This window comes from Oryctolagus cuniculus, chromosome 14, assembly GCF_964237555.1.
Source record: "Oryctolagus cuniculus chromosome 14, mOryCun1.1, whole genome shotgun sequence".
In the NCBI taxonomy this organism is placed as follows: domain Eukaryota; kingdom Metazoa; phylum Chordata; class Mammalia; order Lagomorpha; family Leporidae; genus Oryctolagus; species Oryctolagus cuniculus.
In genome coordinates this window covers 13,252,213-13,278,217 of record NC_091445.1, presented here as the reverse complement: position 1 = coordinate 13,278,217, position 26,005 = coordinate 13,252,213, and the positions used below count along the sequence as shown (strand labels likewise).

The 26,005-nt window shown below is 44.6% G+C and overlaps 1 protein-coding gene across 1 annotated transcript in view; it reads right to left on the bottom strand.

Annotated features, from left to right (window-relative positions):
• The window catches only part of ADGRV1 (adhesion G protein-coupled receptor V1), a 597,653-nt gene extending 594,236 nt beyond the window's left edge, over positions 1 to 3,417 (bottom strand). Inside the window, exon 1 of the mRNA XM_070056453.1 lies at positions 3,229 to 3,417. Within this exon, the coding sequence (XP_069912554.1) occupies positions 3,229 to 3,379 (151 nt within the window). The 5' untranslated portion in view covers positions 3,380 to 3,417. The remainder of the gene's footprint in view (positions 1 to 3,228) is intronic.
• Positions 3,418 to 26,005: the final 22,588 nt, after the last annotated feature.

The following is a 26,005-nucleotide window of genomic DNA, read 5'->3' as shown; positions in this document are numbered from 1 at the left end:
CTGGGGGGAAGACTTGTGCTGGCACATCTTAAAGTGTATAGTGTCACAGTGCAATCAGAAAATACAGCCTCTAGGGGACTACAGCCTTTCGTAAGCCAGCTCCCCGCTTCATCCCCTCCGGCCACACCTCTATCAGAGCAACAGAAGTGGGGCCCTGTGACTTCCTGTGTGGCCTGACATCCATCCACCCTGCCATACTGGGGAACCCTCCGTACAAGCATAGATACCAGCTGTACCCCCAAACCCAACCTGTGAAGGGAGAAGATGAAGCAGGCAAGTGGGGAGAACAATTTCATCCACTTCATTCTGCACAGAAGAGGATTCTGACTTTAAGTTTATCTTTATTTCTCACCAAATGTTTACATCACATCTGACTTGCCAGAATGTGACACAGTACTGGCACTAAACATACCTTTGTCAGTGGTGTCAAATAATTCAGCTCTCAGGCCGATTCTATGAGTTAAGACAGACACCTCCACGGCCGCCCATTCACCAAAGCATCTGGACATGGGAGTTCCTGGGCACTTTGCCTTATTTCTGCATTCTCACTTCCTATGTGACTTCATCACTTTTACAATCAGAGGGGGGATAAGTTGTTTCCAAGTTAGAGGAGGAGAAACAAAGAGGGAATGCCGAATTATGTGATAGCTTTGAGGGTTTTCTCCAATAAGTCAGGAAGACACCCATGCAGATTCCCCACAGAAATACACCCTGCTTTATAACCAACTCCGACAGTCAGCCAAGGAGATCCACATCCTTTAGGACATCCGAGTCATCTGGTTGCTGTCCATAGGAAGTACAAATGGTGACGGCACAGGCCTTTCCACACGCAGACTTCACACCAGCGGCATGAAATGATTTGTCACAGGCCAATCAGGATCAAAGTCACTTATTGCATAAAGTGACCACTTTGTGAAACCTTATGTACTAGAGCCACATATGCTCCAGTCACTGTCCTCAAGGATTTTGTGTCCTAACTGGGGTAAACTTGAGATTCAGTAAGAGACGGCATGTGGTTAGGCGGCCGTGAACCAAACAGTTGACTGAGTTAACGAAGTAAGCTACTTCACAATAGACTCCAAGAAGCCGCAGGTGATTAAAATCCTAGCTCGAGAGAACAAGTGGTCTTAAGTGCTCTGAACTTCCCTAGATTGTTTCAAATATAAAAAAGCAAAGAAGTCCATGTTCCAAGTCTCCTAACTAATGACTAAGGATGTCACCTGTGTTCACGGACTACATTTCTGAACCATCACATGCCGAATTTAAGACAAAAACATTGTTTCTTTCCAGGGCATCAATCTTCCTACTGTACCTTCCTCTGTGTATTTGTTTTTTTATAAGCTTTAGTGCTGCAAGTAACTCAGGTTATTGCTTTGGGACAATGAACATAATGGGCTTTCAACTTCACCAAGACATACACCATAAGGCTACAGTTACCAAAATATAATGCTGACACACATGACTTCCCTATCTGAAAACCTCAAGACTCAGCGTTAATGTTAACTTACCTGTGCCCCATTATGGGCCCACATTCCAAAGATTACTGCCTTAAACTGAAATACCATTTTAAGATTTCAAAGACAGAAAGATCTTCCAATTGTTGGTTCATTCTCCAAATGCCTACAATAGCCGGGGCTGGACCAGGGCAAAGTCAGGAATCTGGAACTACATGCGAGTCCCTCGTATCAGTGGCAAAGGGCCCAAGGACTCCAGCCTTCATCTGCTGCCTCCAGAATGCACAGTAGAGGGAAGCTGGATTGTGAACAGTGGCAGGACAGGTTTCCAGGCACTCGGATAAGGGATACGGGCATCCCGACACACAATGCACACCTGCTTATCTTTTCATCACCACCTTCAGTATAGGGTAGGTGTTAAGAGCACTTCAGAAAACCACATCAGCTCTCACTCAGAAACCATGGCCAAGCAGCTGGAGCCGCCCATGCGTAAGTGTCATTATGTGTGAATTCAATTTACGACCTTGATATAGTCAGCTATACCAAAGGCCTTCTCAAAATTCCAGATACAGCAGGTTTTTTTTTAACAGCAGGCTTTCAATAAGAGTGCTGAATTTTTCTTCACCAAGATGAGATCCAGTCATACCTTTGAGTACTTTGATCACCTTGAAAAGACAGTCTTATTTTTTATTTCTCTTAACAGCACGCTAAAGCTCAAAAGAATGGACAGATATCCAAGGTCACCGTGTTACGGGCGGAGTCTAGAGAGTGGACTGAGGCACACAGAAGTAACGCATTTTATAACTCAGAGTAAACTGGATAACTGTCCTCACTCCCCGTCTCCGTGGCTTACACCCTTCTCAAGTGATATAGGCTTAACAGCAATTTCCTAAATTAATCCTCCTCATTTATATCATGTCTAGATCATTTTTGCAGTTTTTATTCGAACTAGATCTTTTGATATGACAGTAGGAAACAGCAACTCAATCCTTTAAGATCAATGTATCTGAGCAAGAATTCTTGAACAAAGCTTTATTGTTTACGGTGTATCTCTGAGCTTTCACTCAGTAATTACACATCCTTAAATTTTTATTGTCAGTATCTCCAAGAGGGTGCAACCGACACACACATTAGAGAGAATTTTAAAGACTGTAGATTTTGCAGAGTGTTTAGAACACTTAGAACAAAAATTACCGAAGATAAGCTGCTATAGTTCTTCCATTGATGAACACTGCCGCAGTTAATCTTAATTTTTTTTGGGGGGGGGGTCAATTTTAAGGCAGTTTAAAATATCAGAAATACTTAAGCTTTTTAAAGATACGTAGTTATTCTATAGAACTCCAGGCTAATCCCAAGCTCCTCGAGACATACTTTACCGAAACTCTTAGGCGGTGGTAATTCTGAGTATAGGAAGGCCCTTAATTCTCTCTCAACCTTCGCCTTATCACCCGTTACGCATGGCGCGCCATTCTTGACCACTTCAATCCCAGCCAGGGCTTTGACAATTGAAGCCTCGATCGCCGCTTCCAACAGGCACAAGGAGGAGAAAGAGAACTTTTTCACTCTGCTCGCTCACTTTTCACCTTCTCGGAGGTCAGGCAGCCTTGGAGCTGGCAGCGGACGGCGCTCAACGCAGAACCTCGCATCCCTGGGCATCGCGGCCGCCGCCCGCCGCCCCGGTGCGCGCCCGGCTTCCCCGCGCCGCCCTCGCCCCCGCCCAGAGCAACAGGTGCCGCAGTAGCCGGCCCACGCCGCCGCGGCGCTCCTGGCCTACCTGGCCCCGGGGACCGCGACATCCGCGCGCGCCCTGCGGTCCCCGCCAATCCGCCCCCTCGCACGCCGCGCTCGGCCTCTGGCTCCAGTGCCCACGCCGCGCCCGCGCTGCTGGTCCTTTCTCCCGCTGTCCCGTCGGGCGGAGGCTCCATCCTCCTCACCCTCCCCCTGCAGCCTCCGTCTGCTCCAATAGGACCCGCGGCTCCCGGGGCTGCGCTCACCTGACCAGCCGAGCGGGGGTGGCCGCCCACGGCAGCGCGTCCCGCTCTGCGCAGCGGGCAGCCAGGTCCCCGCTCCGGCGCCGGGAACACCCTGCCTGGGGCATCCCAAATGGACTCTTCCGGGAGCCGGGCGCCTAAGCCGACCTGCCCTGGCGCAGGAGCGCGCGAGTCCAGCCTGTGCGGACGCATCCTGGCCCCTGCGTGCCGGCCCCCTTTGGCTAAACTTTCCAGTTTCCCGCTTGGGCCTGGGGTAAACCCCCGTCTGGTCCGCGGGTCACTCCTCCCTGGTTACTCACCGTTAGCTAGTCCTAGTTTTCTCTCCGGAGAGGGTAACCATGTTATTTCTCCTAACGCTAACGCCAGGAAAATTTGAGCGTCGAGAATTGATGAAATGCTTGAAGCGAGGAATCCACCCTCACGTAAGCAAGCCAGCAACTGGGCTGAAGCGTCTTCGTATTTATACCGCAGGATGATTGCTACCTACCCTAGACAGCTGTTGCAAGGACCAGGTGGATTTGATCAAGTGTGAAGCGCCAACACCTTACAGTACGCGGTACACCTGGCGCGGGGCAAACCCTCTACTAACGTTACTGTTCTCACAGCTTCAAAGTAAAGGAGCCCGTGGCCGACCATACATCAGCAGTGTGCCTATCCCTATCCGCACCAGAGATTGTTAAAGCAAGTTCACAGATCAGCAAACACCGCCTTACCACTTTTCATAGACAAAAAAAAAAAAAAAAAAAAAAACCAGAAAACAAACCAGAGCTGACTGAGTGGCTTAGAGACAGGGCGAGGTCCTAGCCGCCTCAGGCTAAGGGCAGCGCACAGGTGGCCTGGCTAATTAGTCCATATAGAAGTATCTAGATAGTGACGCCCACTTAGAAACTGCTATCCAAGAGTAGCTACTTAGCATTATCTCGGACTGTTACTGATTGCCTCTTCTCAAAGCTGCAACACTCAACAACAGCAAAGGTTATTCGGACAAATGCTGCCCGTGAGGGCCCTACCCAAGACAGTGAGAAGAACAGCCCAGGGGGTCAGGAGCCAGAACAACTTTCCCCCGGTACAGCTCAGCCAGGAAGGCTGGCAGGGTCTTGGCGCTGTAAATCCATGTTGCATGTTAGCCCAGTAGACAGGCTGCTCGCTAAACCTTGCAGGACAGGAGCTGAAATTTCAAGAGAACCTAAAGTCGAGCAGAGAAGCAATAATCCATGAAGCCTTAATGTCAAACAAAACAATAACATTCGAAAATGTGTTCTTTACTGGTTATTCAAAATGTCTCAGTAAAACATATACCAATCCACTTTTTTGTTTTATTAGCATGAGTAAAGTCTTTATTTGTGACTCGATATTACCTTAAGTGTTTGACACCCTGACAAAGTCTGATCTATCAATCAAATATTCCATCTTACTCCTTGGCACACCAACCTTGTATTAAACACATTCTCAACTAGACCCACTCAGCACGGGGATTCACTCTGTGTGTGCCCTCATCCTCGGCACTGGGGTAAGAGGAAATGGAAGTCTCCACGGGGAATCTAAGCAACTGCTTCACAATCACTGAGTGTTTAGGATGCTGAAAACCCTGGAAGTCGTCGTGGGAAACAGTGATGTCTCTGAATGACCCTGAACTCATTGACTGTGTCCTCCTTCTGGAGAGAAGAGGCGATTAAACAAAAAGAAGAAAATGCCGAAGGGGGGGGGGGGGGAATGAGCATCCCGAGGAGGGCTGGAGTGGGCATGTGGGTTGACGAAGGCTTCTCCAAACAGCTGTGCTCTCCTTAAACAAAGTCGCAGGACACAGCTGGTATTCTTAGCCCACGTATTTGACAGAATAGCGTGGGTGCTATCAAATACTGAAATTATTCAACAAATACCCGTTGCACTCAGATCCAGATTTGCTTATGTGAACCCAAAGAGCCCCCTTGACTCCATCCCTCCTCCCCAGCCTCACTCTACCCTGCTTCCCCGCCACCCCCCCGCCCCCCCGGTTTTGACATATTCCCTTCGCACTAATCTTCCGTGGACTCTACCACAGAGGATCGTTCCCGCCTCAGCCTTTGCACAGCGTCGCCCTCGGGCTGGCATGTTGTTCCTGGAGCTCTTCCTGGGTTGGCTCCTTCTATCACATCCCTCACTTCATGGGGTAGCTCAGCCATGTCTTCCTGGGAGATGCCTGCCCTGATAACTTCCACAGCGATGCTCATCCATTGCCCTGTTCTGTTTTCTTCATATCATTTATCCCTAGTAAATATCTTATTTGCTGAGCTGCTTCCATCTGCCCATAATATCAACTGCATACATAAGAAAAAAAAAGTAGGAAGGGAAAGAGAAAGGGGGCATGGAGAAAGGAAAGAACGGTGTAGGTACCTCCTATAAAAGAAGGTTCTGTGAGAAACATGGTACGCTGCTTCATCGAATTTTCCCAGAGGTCATTTCTCCATAGTTCACAGTCCAATTTTAGAAAATGTAAGCCTTGGCCGGCGCCACGGCTCAATAGGCTAATCCTCCGCCTGTGGTGCCGGCACACCGGGTTCTAGGCACAACGGGTTCTAGTCCCAGTAGGAGCACCGGATTCTGTCCTGGTTGCTCCTCTTCCAGGCCAGCTCTCTGCTGTGGCTCAGGAAGGCAGTGGAGGATGGCCCAAGTGCTTGGGCCCTGCACCCCATGGGAGACCAGGAGAAGCACCTGGCTCCTGCCATCGGATCAGCGCAGTGCGCCAGTCGCAGCGCGCCGGCCACGGCGGCCATTGGAGGGTGAACCAATGGCAAAGGAAGACCTTTCTCTCTGTCTCTCTCTCTCACTGTCCACTCTGCCTGTAAAAAATTTTTAAAAAAGAAAAAAAAGAAAAGAAAATGTAAGCCTCGATCCCATGTAAAAACAAATGTCTGAATCAGAGATATTGTAAACCTCACTCAGCATTTATAGCTTATAAAGTATTTATTCTTCAAGTCATGCTTTGCTACAGGAACCAGTAAGAAAGAAAGAGGATTTCTGGGCACCAGGAGATGGGAGGTGGCAGGGGCCCTGAGAGAGAATGGTATTGATAGGAAAGTTGAAGGTTTTGAAGACCAACCCAGGCTACTTCCCAACTCTGCCCAAATGCAGCATTGATGGAACACAAGGTTTGTTCTCTACAGTAATCTTCATCATCAAGTCAACTCAAAACCAAGAGGGATTCACTTTCTGAAACCCAATAAGAAAATGTCATGAATTGTTCTTCCTACTCCAATGTAGTTGATCTTGCATACAACATACAGCTGAAAAAGGTTCTCTAAATATTTTTCTCGTCTGCTGACAAGGGTATTTCTGATATGCAAGGTTTCACATATATGAGTTGAGGTATGCATAAAGGAATATGTTCAAAGAAGCAAAACCAAGCTTAAGCCACATCTCCTTCCTCTTATCCCCCAAATACAGGTATGATATTTCTTCAAGAAGGCCCAAATATGTCTTCCAAAGGCTTCTTCTGTTTAGGCTCTGGATCCCAAACAGGAAAATAAGTAGGGATTGTCAGGAGCTTGCTACAGATCCCTGCTACTCTCTCTTACTACTCCCAGGTTCAGACCCATCTGGAATCTAACAATAAGGCAAGCAGTCACCCACCTCCAACCACTTGCACAGCAAACTTCCGTCAAGTTCTCAGCAAAGTGTAGCATTCATCATTCTTCAACCCGTAATGGAAAAGCACAGAGCTTCTTCGATCCAAGTTCTCAAAGACCCAGGCACAGAGAAACAGCTCATTAGACAGCTATGGAATCGGAGATGTGATTGGGCAAATAAGCGGAAAGAGAGCCCCTCTGTCCAACCATGAATCAGAATTTATGAGCCCAAGAAAGGAATGTCCTGTGCTAATGGGGTTACAGAGTCAATTTAGCAACTGAGAATACTTTAAAGTTGAGAATCTTCTGCATCAGGAAAAGACAAATATACTTGGGACTTTTCAGAGAATCTAGGCAAGTTCCTGGACACAGAGCTCTCCCGGCATCACCACTTGCTCGAACACTCTGCTCTGCACTTTAATTTAACTGATCTCTCCCTAAATAATGCTGAAATTACTTAATTGCCTCTAAGCTGCCTGACCTTGCTTTTCTTCTCCCTCTAATAGTGCCACAATAGTTCAGCTATAGTGCATATTTTAAATGAGTACCTAGTTATTTTGAGGCATCATTAGACACTTGCAATATGAACTTGAGCAAATTATGGCCTCCACCCTCATCCAATCCACAGCAAGGAGGAGAAAGAAGACAGAAATGGAAGTTACAACATGGCCTGTGCCAACTGAGAGAGGTGAGTGTGTGGCATGGCAGCTAAGATGTCACTTGGGTTGCCCCCATCCCATGCCAGACTGCCTGGTTCAGGCCCTGGCTCCATTTCTGATTCAGTTTCCTGTTCATGCACACCCTGGGAAGCAGCAGGGGATAACCTGGGGACTTGGGTCCTGGCCACCCTCGTGGGAGCCCAGATTGAGTTCAGGGCTCGTGGCTTCAGTCTGGTGCGGACCTGACTGTTTTGGGCATTTGGGGCGTGGACCAGCAGATGGAAGATCTCCCTTTGTCTCTTTGTCTCTCTGTCTCTGCCTTCCAAGGAAAGTGAAAATAAATATTTTAGAAATTTTAAAACACTTGCCTCACAGTGTTCAGAGAGAGTCCAGATGGTTTAGGGGAAGGAGGCACAGCTAACTTGGTTGAATCAAGATGATTCCCCTCAGTTCAGGCAGAACTCCTCTAAGCCTCCCCGCCTGTGCTCCCATGACCTGCCTGTTACCCTTTCCCCCAGAGCAGCCAGGAGCCCCTGGACCTCCACCTGGCTTGGCTGGGCTGTGACTAAGTCACCGGGAAATATACAGAATAACTGTCTTAAATCTGCCTGCCAGGGATCAGAAGACTGGTCCTACAAAGGACCAGACAGTATTTCAGACAGTAGTCTCTGGCACAGCTCTTCAACTCTGAGTACACACAGACAGCATGCAAACAGAGGAGCATGACTGTGAGCGAAGAATTGGGAGAGAGAGCAGAGGCCCCGTTAGGAAGAGAGCACTGACAGTTGGATGTCTGCTCAGGCCGGTAATCCGTTGATCCGTCCTGAGCTGACCACTAGGATGAAAGACAGCTGGGGAAGATGGCGAGTCAGATAAAGGGAGTGCAAGAGAACCCCTCATTCTCACCTTTGTACAAGGCTGTGGAGATCTCCTGTGGCTGGGATACCATGGAAGCTACCCATAGGTAAATGTTGCCAATACCCGGCCCAAGACAAAGCCTATGCAGTGGGCAAACCTCAGGAACAAGGGGCTGCGTACTTCCTGCAGGAGGTGGTTAAGGAAGCATCTACTTCCAGCAACTGTGCTGAGGGTAGGCTCACAGAACTCACCAGAAATTACCCATGAGCCTTTGAGAGAGTCAACCTATCTGGTCACACTGAGGATGGCTGGTCTGAATTACCCATAGCAGCAACCACCACCCTAGAGGGCCATTATACCGACAAGTAATTAAGCCATGAAATGTTTGTCTATTTGTTTTCCCTCCCAGATCTCAGTATCCAGAAAAGGCTTTGAAAGGAAGAGAGAAAAGAAAAGTATCCTGAAAACAGAAAATTGGAATCATTCTCTCCCCCATCCTTTATTTCTTCTCTCGCTCTCTCTCTCTCTCTCTTTCTCTTTTATGTCTACCCCACTTCAAATTTGTCTATCAGTTGTAAGGAATTTTGACTTACATATGGTTTGAGGTTGGCATTTAAACTATATTGAAGCCATAGAGGCTGTCCCAGAGATCTACTACTCATGGAGAAAGAACAACTTGACATAGGACACATAGGAAAGAGATTGAAAACTAGAATACTCGTGGGGCCAGTGCTGTGGCACAGTGGGTTAAAGCCCTCGCCTGAAGCGCTGGCATCCCATATGGGCACCAGTTCTAGTCCTGGCTTCTCCTCTTCCGATCCAGCTCTCTGCTGTGGCCTGGAATAGCAGTGGAAGATGGCCCAAGTCCTTGGGCCCCTGCACCCATGTGGGAGAACTGGAAAAAGCTCCTGGCTTCGGATCAGCACAGCTCCAGCCGTTGCGGCCATCTGGGGAGTGAACCAGCGGATGGAGGACCTCTCTCTCTCTGTCTCTACCTCTCTCTGTAACTCTGTCTTTCAAATAAATAAAATAAATCTTAAAAAAAAAAAAACTAGAATACTTGCTTATGTTTGAGCCCTACTAAACCAACATCCCTCAGTAAACCAGTTATCACAGCATTTCTAAAAATACTTCCATAGATTTCATTTCCCCAAGCTTGGAATAGGAAAAAACCTTCATAACCAAACCACAAACATGATAGGCAGCCTTAGAAAATCGCTAAGCACAACAGATTTTAAAATCTGAATACTGTAGTAAATAAACTATAGTATATTGGTTTAACTCGCTATTCTATAAATTGATTTTATACAACTTCTATTTTGTCTTACTCCTTTTATTGTTTAAAATGCACTTTGAGAATGCCCTTTTATGTTTAATTTTTATTTACTTGTTTAAATTTATCTGAAAGGAAGATACACAGCAAGAAAGAGAGGTAGATGAAGAGAAATATTCTATCCACTCATTCACTTCCCAAATGCGCCAGCATCCCACATGGGCACTGGTTTGTGTCCTGCCTGCTCTACTTCCAATCCAGCTACCTGCTAACGGCCTGGAAAAAGCAGCACATGACCCAAGTCCTTGGGCCCCTGCCACCCATGTGGGAGACCCAGATAAAGCTCCTGCCTGGTGGCTTCAACTTGCCTCAGCCCAGGTGGTTGTGGCTACTTGGGGAATGAACCAGCGGATGGACGATTTCTCTCCCCCTCCCAACCCCGTTCTTTCTCTCTGTCACTCTGCCTTTCAAATAAATACATCTTTTGATAAAAAAGAATTAAAGTCTGTGAGTCTACAGTCAAAGCCACATGAATTCCAATTTGCCAGTTAACAGAGAGGTGTGCTTTCCTCGGGGTTGGCGTCCTTAGGGCTTGCAGCCATGCCTGGCTAAGCCACTCCCTTCAGGGCTGCAGGAGTTGTATGAATGCATGTGACTGATGCCCCTGGGAATCATCCCACCAGTGAGAACCACACACAAAACCATACACTTGATGAGGGGCTTGAGATTTCTGAAAATCCAGTCGGTAGCCTGGGAAGACTGGCAGTTTATCCAGAAGGCTCCTGGATCTCACATCTTTCCTACCCTACACCCAGACTTGGACCATCACACTTCTGCAGATGTGAAGCCAAAGAAAAGTTAGATCCAGAACAGAAGACAAGTGTACACTTCCGTGAGGAAAAGAGTGGCAAATGGGTTCAGACACAGCTCCTGCTGGAGAGCCAATGAGGAGCGCATCAATCCCTGGTTACTCTGGTTGGGTGAGTTAGGGCTGCTGGATGCATCCTCTCAAAAAACCATGTCAGAGGAAGGAGGCAGAAGCCCTCCTGTCCTTCCAAATTGTGCCTGGGACAGCAGCAGAAGATGGCCCAAATGCTTGGGCCCCTGCACCAATGAGGGAGATTCACATGAAACTCCTGGCTCTTGGCTTTGGCCTCGCCCTGCCGTAACCATGGCAGCCATTTGGGGAGTGAATCAGCAGATGGAAGATCTCTCTTTCTCTCTGAAACTCTGCCTTTCAAATAAATAAATAAATATTTAAAATAACTTAGTTTCATTGTTATATGAATTGTATCATGTCCTATTGCCATGTGTCTAGATATATCTAATACTAATAAAGAACAAATACGTAATTGCTACATAGCTCCATCAAGTGAATATTAAGATCAAGTAACAGACAAGTGTGCATAATGCTTTCTATTCAAAACAAGGAGTTTTCACAAAAGTTAATGGAAAATGGGTATTATGAAAACCTATTCATGTATATCAAATTATTTTGCCCCCAAATAAGCTTATCTTTATTCTACTTTTCCATTAGTTCTTGGAAGTGCCCTCAGGGTCTCACCTCCTTATAGATATTAACATATATTTGCACATATTGTTTTCTTTTTATTATTGGCCATATGTAATATTTTATTACATCATGTAGCAAAGGGTGAACTGAATAAAGTATGACGTTCTATATAAATGTTTTAAATTTTTATCTTCCTGAGCTAAAAAGATTTTGTCCTCAAGAAGTCTGCTCCTGAAATCTATGAAATTTGTTCACCTTAAAGAAATAAAAATTTTCTTAAAAAGTCAGCTCACAAACATTTACATAGAATGCTGAGACTTTGTTTTTAAGCAAGAAACATGTCTCAGAATAGTTTTTTCTCATAACTTAAAAGGAATTTACCCATAAATCCGATACAAATGTCCATGGAATTTTTAATCCTTTCAGAACAGCTAATTAAATCTTTTCCCTCTCTAGCTGCCTCTGGTCTGGGCACGCTGTGTGTGGCACTCCCCATGGTTTGTCATTCTGCTTAGCTGTTGGTGGGAGTGGGGGGAGAAGGACCAGCACGGTTCAGTGAGCATACTGCATATCAAAATGTCACCATGGTAGCATTTGTCCACTTGTCAGAGTCCTTCTGAAATGACTCAGCCATTCATTTTGTTGAATCAATATTGAAGCTTTTGAGGTTTTTTACATGAGGTTTGGGAGGAGCCGGGGTGAACATCAAGTTCTACTTGGGCCAGGATTATGATTACTATTTACACTTTGAGGACAGACTATAAGGTCTCCAGTCTTCCTGTAATTGTCTCCTAAGCCTGCATTGACATCCTGATGGAATAGTGATAAAAAATTCCAAGTGTCAAAAAGCTTTCTGTGGGCTGTGGAAAACTTCTCAAAGGCTGGATTAAAAGTGTTAATTTCTTGCAAAGTGTGGGGATGGAGGGACAAGGGTGGAGGAGGATGATATAAATACTTTGATATCAAATCTTTGAATTTTGATAAAAAGTTGTTCAAGGTCCATTATTAAATATCCTATCTTAAAGAATAAGTAAAGAGTATAATAAACATGGGATCTGCAGGCATTTCTGTTTGATCTCTTCCATTTATGAGTGCCTTCCTCATTTAACACATATAAAATCATAACATTATTTTAAAAAGTTAAGTCTTCAAAAATTTTTTTATAATCACATTAGCTTTTAGCAGATTGGGTCACAGAATGAACCTGATTTCTCAATCCATGCACTTGCCGCAAACATTTTCCATGATCCCTGGGCTAAGTTCGGTCCGGAACTCATCGATACTGTCCAAAGATGAAATTCTGAGACATTTCTGTGACCTCTGAAGTCCCTGATCTGCTTCTGACACCAGCTGACAAGTAGGGACAGCACTAGGTCAAAGAAGCAAGTTTCTCTTCAGGATTCCTCCTGCCGAAGTCAGGCCAGGTGTGAAGTCTCCTACTTAGCTTCCTGTGACTCGGGCCAGCCCTGCATGGATCTGCAAAGGATGCTGCCATCCACAGGCGCTAACCAGGTAACCTGATGAAGCCATCTGGGCTGGGCTCTGGGAAAGCTCTCCCAGGACCCCCAGGCTCTACCAAGGACTTTTCCCATCCAAGGTCATGTTTATTTTACCAGAGGCTACAGGCAGACAAAACCCCTGCAAACAAAGCCCCCACTGTCCACTCCCACATGGATGGGAAAAGCAAGCCCATGGGAAGCGAGGGTTAACTGCTGGTTTGTTTAGCGATCAGGCAGGGACTTGCAAACTTTATAACCCTTGTGTGGGTGCCTGATCCACATAACACACACATCTCAGTCATCTCCAAAGTGTGGAGTGCTCTGCTTTTCAGATCATGGCGAAATACACAGAAGAGCCTTGATGCTTGGTCTGTAGCTTATGCAAGAGGACTTTAGAACATGCGTGGAAAACTTGACTAAACGATTATTTTGGTGCAAAAAAATTTAAAATGCATGCATACCAGGGGTCTTCCAAAAGTTGGCAAGAAATGCCTATTATGAAAACAACCATGTATGGATTTCAAAAATTTTGGGGACTGAAATAAATTTACCTCTTTGTATAACTTTCTACAAACTTTCTGAAGGACCCTTGCGTATAATTCAAGTCATCCCAGTTCTGTTGGAACTGCCTCACTTTTCAGAAGACAAAAATTCTTTTGAGTTTTTTTCTCTGTAGGCTTCTGAGAAAGTAAAAGGTAGTTGAGATTATACTTGAAAGAGTGCCATGCCGACAAATACAGTGTTAGCATTGGTTAGCGTAATCCCACATGGAACACGCCCAAGAAAACGGGGTTCTCCAATACTCTTCAGTTCTTTTCTTCTTTTTTCTTCTTTTCTCTCCTGTCAAAAGCAAGAAGTGAATTGCGTTTATTTCCTACGAGAAATGCTGAGCTAGTTAATGTCTGATAATTATAAAATTGCGGGTGGCCACTGGTTCAAAGAAAATCTTTCCCAAATAAAACCAATTATGAGCAGAGACTTTAACTGTGTCCCTTTATCCACTGCCAAAATGCAGTATCAATAGAACAGAATGTGAAAGCTGCAGCTTGGATATGAAAGGTACCGAAAGTATTCATCGTTTGGTGGAGGTTCTGCACCATATGGAAGGGAATAAAAGGAGAAGGAATTATGCAACATCAAATTGAATTATGCAACTGCAGAGCAGGAGAGGCAAATCATAACCAGACATGGATACACCTACATTTTATTTTAAAAACTTTTCATTGATATCGCCAGGCAGCCAACGCTCTCTACTGGCAGTGTGAAGTAATTGAAAACGAGGTAAAAGAAAAATTCAGACTAATCTGTATTATCATTAAAACAGAAAAGCATTTACATCAAAGAAATGACATCAGAAAAGGAGAAATGGGTTAAAAGCTTTAATATTAGGCTAAACCACATGAAACTGGTATTTCCTTATGTTTAAATGGTCAAATATTGGCAAAATGATTGAATAACACAATTTCATATGGGTCAAACTAATCGATAATTTTCTTCCTAATTTAACATGCAGATTGTTCCATTGTTTGTCCTCAACACTCAATAGCTTAAAAGACATTAATTTATTTTACTTAGTTTTATTTATTTAGTTCTAAGTGATATAACCTTTTTAGTCATCTTATAGGGAATGAGTCCACAAACATGAATCAATTAATGTTCTACCCCTACTCTCCCCCATTAAGAAAGATTTTTAAAGTTGTATTTACCAAAGTGTCCTCCTGCTCCATCTTTTGGGGCCCTCCATGGCCATCAGCAGGGGAGCCCTTCTCTGTTTGAGGTGATGAAAGGAGGAGGGGCCCCTTCCCCTTTCGCGGAAGCAGATCAGCTCTCGTCTTTTATTCCACAAAATGATAATGCAAACACAGTGCCAGAGGCAGGTACTGTGGGCATCTTGAGGGCCTGGAGAATCTGATAGCTTCATTTTAAGGAAACTGGAAGGCAGGGACAAATCCTCCCTGTGGGTAGTCATCCCAGCTCCAACGAGAAACCCTACCTCTCTAGGGTAAACACTGAAAGTCCAGTGCTGAAATCATAAGATAAATCAAAAGATTAGAAGCTAACTTATCTCAGGAACAGTGGTGAAAGGAGAGGAGCAGACAGCCGGGGAGGGAAAGGGGGTTAAATGGGACTAAGTTGAAGGAGAAACAGGAATTTGCTATAGAGTGCTACCTGAATCACCGCTAAGATATCCACCGAGTGGTGGATGCAGCACTGGGTGGTGACAACTTTCCAGGACGAAGAGGGGACAGTGCATGATGAAAAAGAGACACACAAGGGATTATAGAGAAGGGGTAGGAGGGCAGAGATAGGAGGAGGAACACCTCCACCTCTCTGACTTGCCTTGCAGCTTTTATTTCTGCCGTTATCTGCCAGCCATTCTTGCTGACACCAAGCCGAGTTATTGTGTTCCTTATAGACAGTGTTCTCCACTTGCAGTTCTAAACCAGACGGTCACGTGATAATCACCAGCCCCAATAAGGGGAACGGAATAGAATGTCTGAGCTAGCAAGCTCTTTGAACTTGTTATCTTGAGAACATCCTTAGAGGTGAAAGGACTTTGTCCCACTGCGGGTTTTCCAAGCTGCAAGGCCACAGGTCAGACTGCATTCCTCACCTGGCTGCAGTGACCTTCTGCACCTGGTCTCCGGCAGTGATGGGTGGTGGGCAGACAGGATTATCCACAGCCTAGGGATCAGCAATCAGAGCAGCCTCAATAGCCAAACATGTTTGGCCCAAGTCAGAAAACCGACTTAGCTCTGTCGTAAAGGCATCATCTGGGTGGCACTAAAAAAATTCCATGTTGTCAGTAATAATCGACTCCACCCAACAATAGCAGGAGTTTAATTTGCACCCCCACAAAAGCAACATAGCACACCATCCTGGGAAGTTTCCCAGATGAAGAATAATCCTGAATCAGCTCCTTCTGAATTAGGGTCAAAGATCAGGGACAGTCTGGCAGTTACTGAAAAACAAAAAATCATTCTTGCCCAGAGTTCAGGACAAGACTAACTTGAGAAGGATATGCTGGAAAGGGGTTCAAGGCCTAAGTAGTCAGTTTATTGCATTAACACAAGTCAGGTCTGTCTCCCCATTGACTCACTCAACACGCATTGCTAACCATTCTTTTCTGCCCAGCATGCAATCTTGGGCAGTAGATCCTATGTTTCACATACATTTTCAATTATTAACAAGTTGCCTTGTTTCTCACATAGTACAAAGCAAAGTGCAATCTCTCTTTTTTTTTCTTTTTGCTTTTTTTTTTTAATTTGAAAGGCAAAGGTAGAAAAAGTCAGAGAGATCTTCAATCCTCTGGCTCACTCCTCAAAGGCCCACAACATCCAGGGCTGGGCCAGGTCAGAGCCAGGAATCCCAAACTGAATCTGGGTCTCCAGCATGGTTGACACAGACACAAGTACTTCCTCTGGGTCTCCCCAGTGGGTAGCAAGGACTCGAGCACTTGGGCCATCTTCTGCTGCTTTCCCCAGGCCATAGCAGAGAGCTGGATCGGAAGCAGAGCAGCTGGGACAGTAATTAGCACTCACATAGGATGCTGGCGCCCCAGGTGGCAAATGGCAGCTTCACCAGGTACATCACCATGCTGGTCCCAACCATTAATCACTTTTTTTTTAAAGATTTATTTATTTATTTGGAAGGCAGTAATACAGAGAGGCAGAGGCAGAGAGAGAGAGAGAGAGGTCTTCCATCCACTGGTTCACTCCCCAGATGGCCTCACCAGCCAGAGCTGCGCTGATCCGAAGCCAGGAGCTAGGAGCTTCTTCTGGGTCTCCCACGTGGGTGGAAGGGCCCAAGGAGTTCGGCCATCTTTCACAGCTTTCCCAGGCCATAGCAGAGAGCTGGTTTGGAAGTGGAGCAGCCAGGAATCGAACCGGCGGCCATATGGGATTCTGACACTGCAGGCCTGCAGCTTGTGCCGCCCCTTATCCACTTTTTGAAGGATTTTTCAAACTGTTTTCCACAGCAGCAGTGCTTTTTTTTTTTTTTTTTTAAATTCCCACCAGCAATCAATGAGGGTTCATTTTTCTTTACATCCTTGCCAACACTGATTTCCATTTTGAAAATTACAGCCAACCCAGCGGGTACAAAGTGCCATCTCATGGTTTCGATTTATCTTTCTCTAGGGACTGATGATGCCCAACAACTTTTTCCTGTATTTGTTTGCCGTTTGTGTATTTCTTTGGGAATGGGAAAATTTGCATTCAACCCCTTGGCCCATTTCTCTGACTAATTTTGTTTTTATTGCTGTGTTGAAGAGTTCTTGATATTTCTGGATACTAATCCAGATATACAATTTAAAAATATTTTCTCTCATGTCTTTTCACTTGAGTGTCCTTCATGTTCACAATTTATTTTTCTTTTGTTGTTTGTGCTTTTGTGTCATATATAAAAGTCATTGCCAAATCCAAAATCATGGAGATTTATGCCTATCTCTTCTTCTAAGAATTTTATAGTTTCTGATCTTATATTTAGGTCTTTGATCCAAGTTGAATTAATATCCATATATGCTGTAAGCAGGCACACAACTTCCTTCTTAAGTTTGTGCCTATCTAGTTGTTACACTGTCACTTGTTGAAAGGACTGCTTTTGGCTGGCGCCGCCGCTCACTAGGCTAATCCTCCACCTGTGGTGCCGGCACCCCGGGTTCTAGTTCTGGTTGGGGCGCCGGATTCTGTCCCTGTTGCTCCTCTTCCAGCCCAGCTCTCTGCTGTGGCCCAGGAAGGCAGTGGAGGATGGCCCAAGTCTTTGGGCCCTGCACCTGCATGGGAGACCAGGAGGAAGCACTTGGCTCCTGGCTTTAAATTAGCACAGCTCCGGCCATGGCGGCCATTTGGGGGGCTGAACCAATGGGAGGAAGACCTTTCTCTCTGTCTCTCTCTCTCACTGTCTAACTCTGCCTGAAAAAGAAAAAAAAAAAAAGAAGAAGAAGAAGAAGAAGAAGAAGAAAGAAAAGAAAAAAGAAAAAAAGGACTGCTTTTTTCCATAGCATGGCTTTGGTAACTGTCAAAAGCCAGTTGGCCATAGATAAATGGATGTATTCCTGAGCTATCACTTCTGTAGTATTGATCTATACATCTGTCCTCATGCCATCACCACACTGTTTTGTTTATTGCAGCTTTGTAGTAAGTTTTGAAATTGGAAAGCATGAGTCTTCCAATTTTGCCCTCCTTTTTCAAGATTTTTGGATGTGAGGGCAATCTGGCTGCGATATCTGTCACTTGATCTCCAGGACTGATTCACTGAGCTGGCTGGTTAAGTGGGTGTCCCCCTCTCCCCTCATGGCTCCACACGCATCCCTCCTGAACTTGCGCACTGGATCAAAGAGGCCCTTCTCCACTAGAGGAGGCTGGTCTTTGCGCACCCCTGCTAGAACCTCCAAACAAGCTCTCTAGATTCATTTATTTATTTTACTATTCAGGATTCTTTGCCACTTGATATGAATTTTAGGATTATTTTTTCAATTCTCAAATATACTGAAGGATTTTGATAGGGATAACGTTGAATCAGTAGACATTAAGTCTTCTAACGCATCAATACGTGGTGTCTTTCCACTTAATTACACTCTTAATTTTCTTCAGCATTGTTTCGTAGTTTTCAGTGTACAAGTCTTACACCTCCTTGGGTGAATATAGTGTAAGTATGTTATTCTTTTTGAAGCTATTGAAAATGAAATGGTTTTCTTCATTTTCTTCTCATATTTTTCATTGTTAGTGCATAGACAGATATATCAGTGACTTTTTTGGTTGATCTTATATCCTGCAATTTTGCTTCTTAACTCTAATGACAGGTACATTCTTACATTTATCCTGCATCCATCTGTTCCTATGTGATGTTGTAGTCAAAGTATATGAAAAAAAAGTTGACCTCACATGGATATGCAGTTGGAATCAGAAAAAATAACTTACTAGCTTTTTATCAGACAATGTGGATACTCTTCATTGAAACTATATTAAGACTCACAAAGTACTAGTTTCTTAAAATTTAGTTGTGGGGCCGGCTCTGTAGCACAGCAGGTTAAAGCCCCCGCCTGCAGTGCCGGCATCCCATATGGCTGCCGGTTGGAGCGCTGGCTGCTCCACTTCTGATCCAGCTCCCTGCTAATGCGCCTGCAAAAGCAGCAGAGGATGACCCAAGTGCTTGGGCCCCTGCACCCATGTGGGAGACCTGCAAGATGCTCTTGGCTCCTGGCTCCTGGCTTCAGATCAGCTCAGCTCCGGCCGTTGCAGTCATTTGGAGAGTGAACCAGCAGTTGGCAGACCTCTGACTCTACCTCTTTCTCTGTAACTCTGTCTTTCAAATAAATAAAATAATCTTTAAAAAAATCTGTGCTTTAAAAAATAAAAAAAGTAGTTGTAATGCAGCATCTATAATCCTATCAGTAAATATTTTTTTTTTACTCAGTCACATTAAAATCTCTTGGCCTTACATTTTTAATGGGTTTTTCATCTGTGCATCATTTTATGAAATTATACATTAAATATTTGGAGAATATTAGTTAATTGAGTTATGCAGATTTTTCCAAGTATTAGCAAACTTCACTAATGAATATTTTTAAAATCACATTGTTAATACCACCACCATCTCATCACAGAATTCTTTTATTGTAGGAAGCTGCAGCCTCACAGTGGAAATTAAAGTTTTCCCACACCCAATTTTTGCTTAAGAATTTCGTTTTTATCAGTGGTGGCAAGCACTGTCTTGTTTTCCTTGAAGTAGTAAGTTACTTTGTTCACGTTCAAGAAAATGTCTACCAAATGTTCAGGTTGGATTGACCATAGTTTTTGCTTCGTTTGTTTTTGTTTTTGTTGCTTCCCAGAGCCAGCACTGGCAGGAAGTAGGAGTTAGAAGCCAGAGTCTGACCTGGTGTGTGTGATGGAAGCATCTCAGTCAATAGATTAAACACCTGCTTCTCAACAGTAGAGATTAAATATAACAGATACATATAATTTTTACTGATTATTCAAGGAATTTTTCATTTTAAATTTATTTTTATTTGAGATAAAATTCATTTATTTGAAATGTAGAGAGACAAAGCAAGAAGCAGAGAGAGAGAGAAAGTGCCCAGTCTCTGGTTCACTCTCCAAATGCCAATGGCTAAGACTGGCTGGACTGAAGCCAGGAGTCGGGAATCCCACATGGCCATCCCACACGGGTGGCAAGGACCCAGCCACTTGAGTCATTACCACTGTCTCCAAGGATCTGCATGAGCAGGAATCTGGCGTAAGGAGTCAGGTGTCTAACCCAGGTACCCTGAGACGGGATACAGACGTCTTCACTAACGTCTTAACCACTTAGCTAAATTCCTGCCCCAAGGAACAATTTAAAGTGAACACTATTTTTTATTTTTCATTCATTTATTTTTTAATGAGTATATAGCAGTGGTGATTACAATGACCACTAATCCAGACTACCTGATTCATGCTAAGGATTCACTATGAGTGCAAGTGACAACACAGTAAATAAGATCAGTAATGTCTCAGTAGTGTTGTCAAATCTTGAGAGCGCTATAAAGAAGTCTTAGAATCAACCTAGATATGCAGGTTTGTTCCAGATTTACAGGCAATGGACAGAATTGTAATACTGTAGTTCTAAACCATCTGGCACAGCTACTAAAAATTAGTTTTGGGGTGCTGTGGCATGGCAGGTAAAGCCGCTGCCTGCAGTGCCAGCTCCCATATGGGCACAAGTTCGAGTCCTGGCTGCACCACATCTGATCCAGCTCTCTGCTATGGCCTAGGAAAGTAGTAGAAGATGGCCCAACTCCTTGGGCCCCTGCATCGTGTGGGAGATCTGAAAGAAGCTCCTGGCTCCTGACTTCGGATTGACGCAGCTCTGGCCACCGCAGCCATTTAGCTAGGAGTGAACCAGCAGATGAAAGACTCTCTCTCTCTCTCTCTCTCTCTCTCTGCCTCTTCCTCTCTGTAACTCTGCATTTCAAATAAATAAATAAATAAATAAATATTTTATAAAAAGTTTTTCACAGACAGCCTTAATTTTATAAATGTTTGAAGACAGAGATGTAACAGACTCATCATAATCTCCTTGTTGAAATTTCTCCATGCCTTAGCAATGCGTTTGGGTGGTGTCATTACACACATACAACCAACAACAGCAGTCTCTACTTCTAGTTCTTATGAAATCAAAAGGTAAAGAGTAAAGGGCAGATACTGAGGGAAAAAGGTGAACTTGGCCCATGGAAGGATGCAGGGGAAGGAGGAAAAAAGGATTTACTCTAAATCGTATTCCTTTTCAAAGTCTATCATATGCATTGTATAAAGTGAAAGGGCTGCCATATGTATTTTACTAGAATAGATTATGAAATGGTTTGATTATGGCTTTGCCTTACAAGCATTCTTTCTCAAAGGAATGCCTCTAAATTATCTTTCACAAATCAAGAAAAACAAACAGAAATCCTTTTATTTAAAGGATTGTCGCAATAAGCTATTTTTCTTTCAATGAAATGATTGAAACAATAGGATTTAGAAATCTCTTTAAACAAAGTATTCATTACATTATATCATGCTATAGATAACCAAATCTGTAGTATGATCTTAAGAACAGGGTAATAAAAGTAAAGCTAATCAAGTTTCAATTAATACAAATTGCTTCTCCTACAAAGTAACAGATTACATTTAGAATTGAAAAATATTACAAAGGAAAATTAATGCTTTTCAAAGCAACGAAGAAATGAGTCTCTGGGATTGCTCCTTAATCAGTATGTGTGATTGCCAAACACATTCTGCATGGAGAGAAAGGAGAGTTCCACTACTTTTGCCATATCCCCCGTTGAGAAAATCCAAGTGTGAAACATTCTTTGAAGTCAGCAGGAATTCTTTGCTTCACAAAATAATTCTGAAGGGATTTAAAAGCCAGAGAGGATTAAAACTTGGGAAGAAGAGGGGGGAAATTCAGCTCAACCAGAACTGTCAATAAAAGAAAACACAGGCAGAAGGAAGAAGGGAAACTATGCAGTGTAAATCTGTCTTCCTTAGCACGAATGTACCCCAAGTGCAGAGTAGTTCATCAAAGTAAGCAAGAACTGGGGGCAACAGATTTAAAATCAAAATTGATCATTGATCATTCTCATGGACTTGGAGGCTTTGAAAAAATAGTTTTAAGTCAAGTGTTTGAAATACAAATTCATGTGATACTTGTTTTTTCTCTCTGATTCAAGCCAACCTCCCTGTTGCCTGTGTTATTCAACAGGCTCCTCTGATCTCCCCTAGCCTCCTAAGGGTCCTTTTCAAAGGTGGATGATGCTGCCTCTGCTCAAAACCCTCCAGCAGTTCCCCTGCTTGCTCAGAGTGAAAGCCCAAGTCCTGCCTGGCTCTGGCTCCCTCTGATCTCATCTCCTCTACTCCCTCTTGTACAATGCACTCCAGCCATGCTGGTTTCCTTGCTGTTCCTCCAACACAGTGGGCTCAGGTGCTCTCTCAGGGACCCAGCACTTGTGCTTGGCAAGTTCTCCTTCCATGGACCACAGGCTCACGCGCTTCCTCTCTTCAAGCTGTGTGTGTCTAGCACTTTCAATAAGGCCTCCCTTATGGGTCATGGTCACTCCGTCTTCCTTCCTGAATTTTCTTCCATTTCCTTATTAACTTCTCACACAGTGATAATTTCATTTATTTATTTTCCTTTTATCTATCTTCACCATAAGAATATACACACCATTGAGTGCAAAGATTTGGGCCTGTTTGTGCTTTGTGTATTTCCAACGTTTAAAGCAACGCTTGAAACACAGTAGCTGATTTAATGAATATTTGCCCCAAAAAATCCAGATGTCATTTCCATCTATATTTTCTCAGATAAGCTTTAAGTATGGATCCCTCACTTTGCTATGATTATTTGGGTTAGCATAAAAGCTTTGCTTTTGAAATCTTTAAAGATTTGTTTATGTATTTGAAAGAGTTACAGAGAGGGATACACACACACAGAAAGAGAGAGAGAGAGATGGAGAGAGAGAATCATCCATCTGCTGGTTCACTCTTCAGATGTTCACAACAGCCAGGGCTGGGCCAGGCCACAGCCAGGAGCCAGGAACCTCATCTGGAACCAGCATCCATATGGGACGCCAGTGTCACAAGTGGTGGTTTAACCTATCATGCCACAATATCAGATCATGCTTTAACTTCCTGCTTGGTTTATCAGATACTATTGGTGCAGCTGAGAATTGGCACAGAAGTGGCCTCTAACTAGCTGGAAAAACCTGGACTGGAATGAGAAAGTGCTGTTGCCTCTTCCATTCATTCTCCCTTTAGGCTTTCCTACCCCTGAGCTTTCCTGACTCTGAGTATCCTGCTGAGACCTCAGAGACCAAGGGGATGTCCTGTCTCTGGATTTCTATAGGTGTTCACCTTCTGCTCTCACCCAATTCTACGGACTAGGCCAGGCCTCATGTTTTCTCTTGGTGTGGTGGGCTTCACTGAATTCTGACCATTGTAGGGCTTCAAAGGGAGGCACAAATAAGAGCTGGTGCCTGTTCTGAGGGACTCACCTGCACGGATTTGCCTGTGTACACAAGTGAGTGTAAAGATCACAGGAAACAAAGAATTTCAAGTTAATGGTCTATGTAGTTATAAGCCTTGACTATTTCTTTCCACATGTACCAATTCTCTAGCTAAAGGATTAAGAAGAGTATTTGTGAGGATAGTTTTTACCTAACAAAGTGTGAATGGACAGAGGACATTGGACATGGTCATTTTCAAGTCACATTTAATATCCCCAAATTACTAGCATTTATAAGCAACTCTAGATTCCTGAAGTTTATTTGATTCTCCTTTTAACCACATTCTGGCAAAGCTATGATGATAGTAATGACTATGCTAAACAAAATGAAAAAACAATTAGGGAGGTTCTTGGGTATACACCTGTTAACAGATCACATCTGAAAAATGCAAACTTGGGGCCAGCATTGTGCCACAGCAGGTTAAGATGTTTCCATGTGAGCACCAGCACGAGTGCTGGTTGCTCCACTTCCAATCCAGCTTCCTGCTAATGCTCCTGGAAAGCAGCAGAAGATGGCTGAGTACTTAGGCCCCTGCACCCACATGGGAGACTCAAATGGAGTTCCAAGCTCCTGGCTTTGACCTGGCCCTAGCCTTGTTCATTAAAGCCTTCTGGGGAGTGAACCCACCGATGGAAGATCTAACTGTCTGTCTCTCCCTCTGTAACTCTGAATAAAACATACGGTCTGAGTTCTGCTTTATTTTTCCCAAGGCTCCTAGAGAAGAGACACAATATTTCTCCCCATACACATTGTTTGAAGATAGGAGGTTGAGGGAAGTTTTTGAAAGTTTCACCCCCATAATCCAGTTTTAAATTCACCCTTCCCGTATAGCAGTCTTTGCAGTTCTGCTTCTGAAAAGTAGAATTAGAAAGAAAAGACGATACAGGAAGGAGCAGGGAATGAAAAGCAGGACCAAGAGACACCAGACAGTGGGAAATCAAGAAGACATGGAAGAATTCACTGTTTTGTTATCCTTTGGTTTCTTTATGTCTAGGGGAACTGATCTGATTCTGGCATTCATCATCACTTGAATACAAAGTACAACAGATTCAGAACAATTAAGACACAGGTGGTAAGCTGTAAGGTAACTCTGGAAGAAACAGTTATTCAAAATGAAAATGTGTTCAGTTCTACCGGTTTTAAGAACAAAAGGGGCCAGCGCCGTGGCTCAATAGGCTAATCCTCCGTCTTGCGGCGCTGGCACACCGGGTTCTAGTCCTAGTCGGGGTGCCGGATTCTGTCCCGGTTGCCCCTCTTCCAGGCCAGCTCTCTGCTGTGACCAGGGAGTGCAGTGGAGGATGGCCCAAGTCCTTGGGAGACCAGGATAAGTACCTGGCTCCTGCCATCGGATCAGCGCGGTGCGCCGGCCACGGTGCACCAGCCACAGCACGCCGGCCGCGGCGGCCATTGGAGGGTGAACCAATGGCAAAAGGAAGACCTTTCTGTCTCTCTCTCTCACTGTCCACTCTGCCTGTCAAAAAAAAAAAAAAAAAAAAAAAGGGCTGGCGCTGTGGCTCAGGGGTTTAAAGCCATGGCCTAGCCTGCAGCACCAGTGTCCCATATGGGTGCCAATTCATGTCCCGGCTGCTCCACTTCTAGTCCACCTCCCTGCTGGTGTGCCTGGGGAAGCAGTGAAAGATGGTCTAAGTGCTTGGGCCCCTGCACCCATGTGGGAGACCCATAGGAAGCTCCTGGCTTCTGGCTCCTGGCTTTGGCCTGGGCCAGTCCTGGATGTTGTAGCCACCTGGATGGAAGATCTCTGACTCTCCTCTCTCTTTAACCCTGCCTTTCAAATAAACAAACAAATAAATCCTTAAAACACTAGGCTAATCCTCCACCTGTGGCGCTGGTACAGCAGGTTCTAGTCCCGGTCAGGGCACCAGATTCTGTCCTGGTTGCTCCTCTTCTAGTCCAGCTCTCTACTGTGGCCTGGGAGTGCAGTGGAGGATGGCCCAAGTGCTTGGGCCCTGCACCCCATCGGAGACCAGGAGAGGCACCTGGCTTCGGATCAGCGGCCATTGGGGGGTGAACCAACGGAAAAGGAAGACCGTTCTCTCTTTCTCTCTCTCTCACTGTCCACTCTGCCTGTCAAAACACACACACACACACACACACACACACACTGCCCAGCTCCCTCCACCCCCACACACCCAGTCCTTTTCCACCACTGTTAGCATTTCCTCAGGGACTCTGCCCCTCTGCACAGATAAACGAATGAGTATAGGGGTGGGGTAGGAGAGTACATGGGAATCGCCCTTTTCCCTTTAAACTCCGTTATGGAGATCTTTCCAAGTGCGTAGTCAGGCAAGCTTAATGAGCGAGCGGACTAACACTTACATAACTGCATTTCCAATTTTGATGGACACTGTCAAAAGAGACTGACAGATTGAATCAATGTCCACGCATATTATACAACCACAATCTAGATGCTAGTGACAAAACCACCTATTTCTAGAAACTACATAATCTTTCTTTTATAGCCTTTTAAGAGAAACCATGTCCATTGAGGCCCCAAATTAATAATAACAATAATAATAATAATAAAAACCTGACATCGCTGAGCAGTGGAGGACAACTTCCTCCAAGACAAACTGCAGCTTTTTGGAACTCTGCCAGAATTCATGGCTGGCC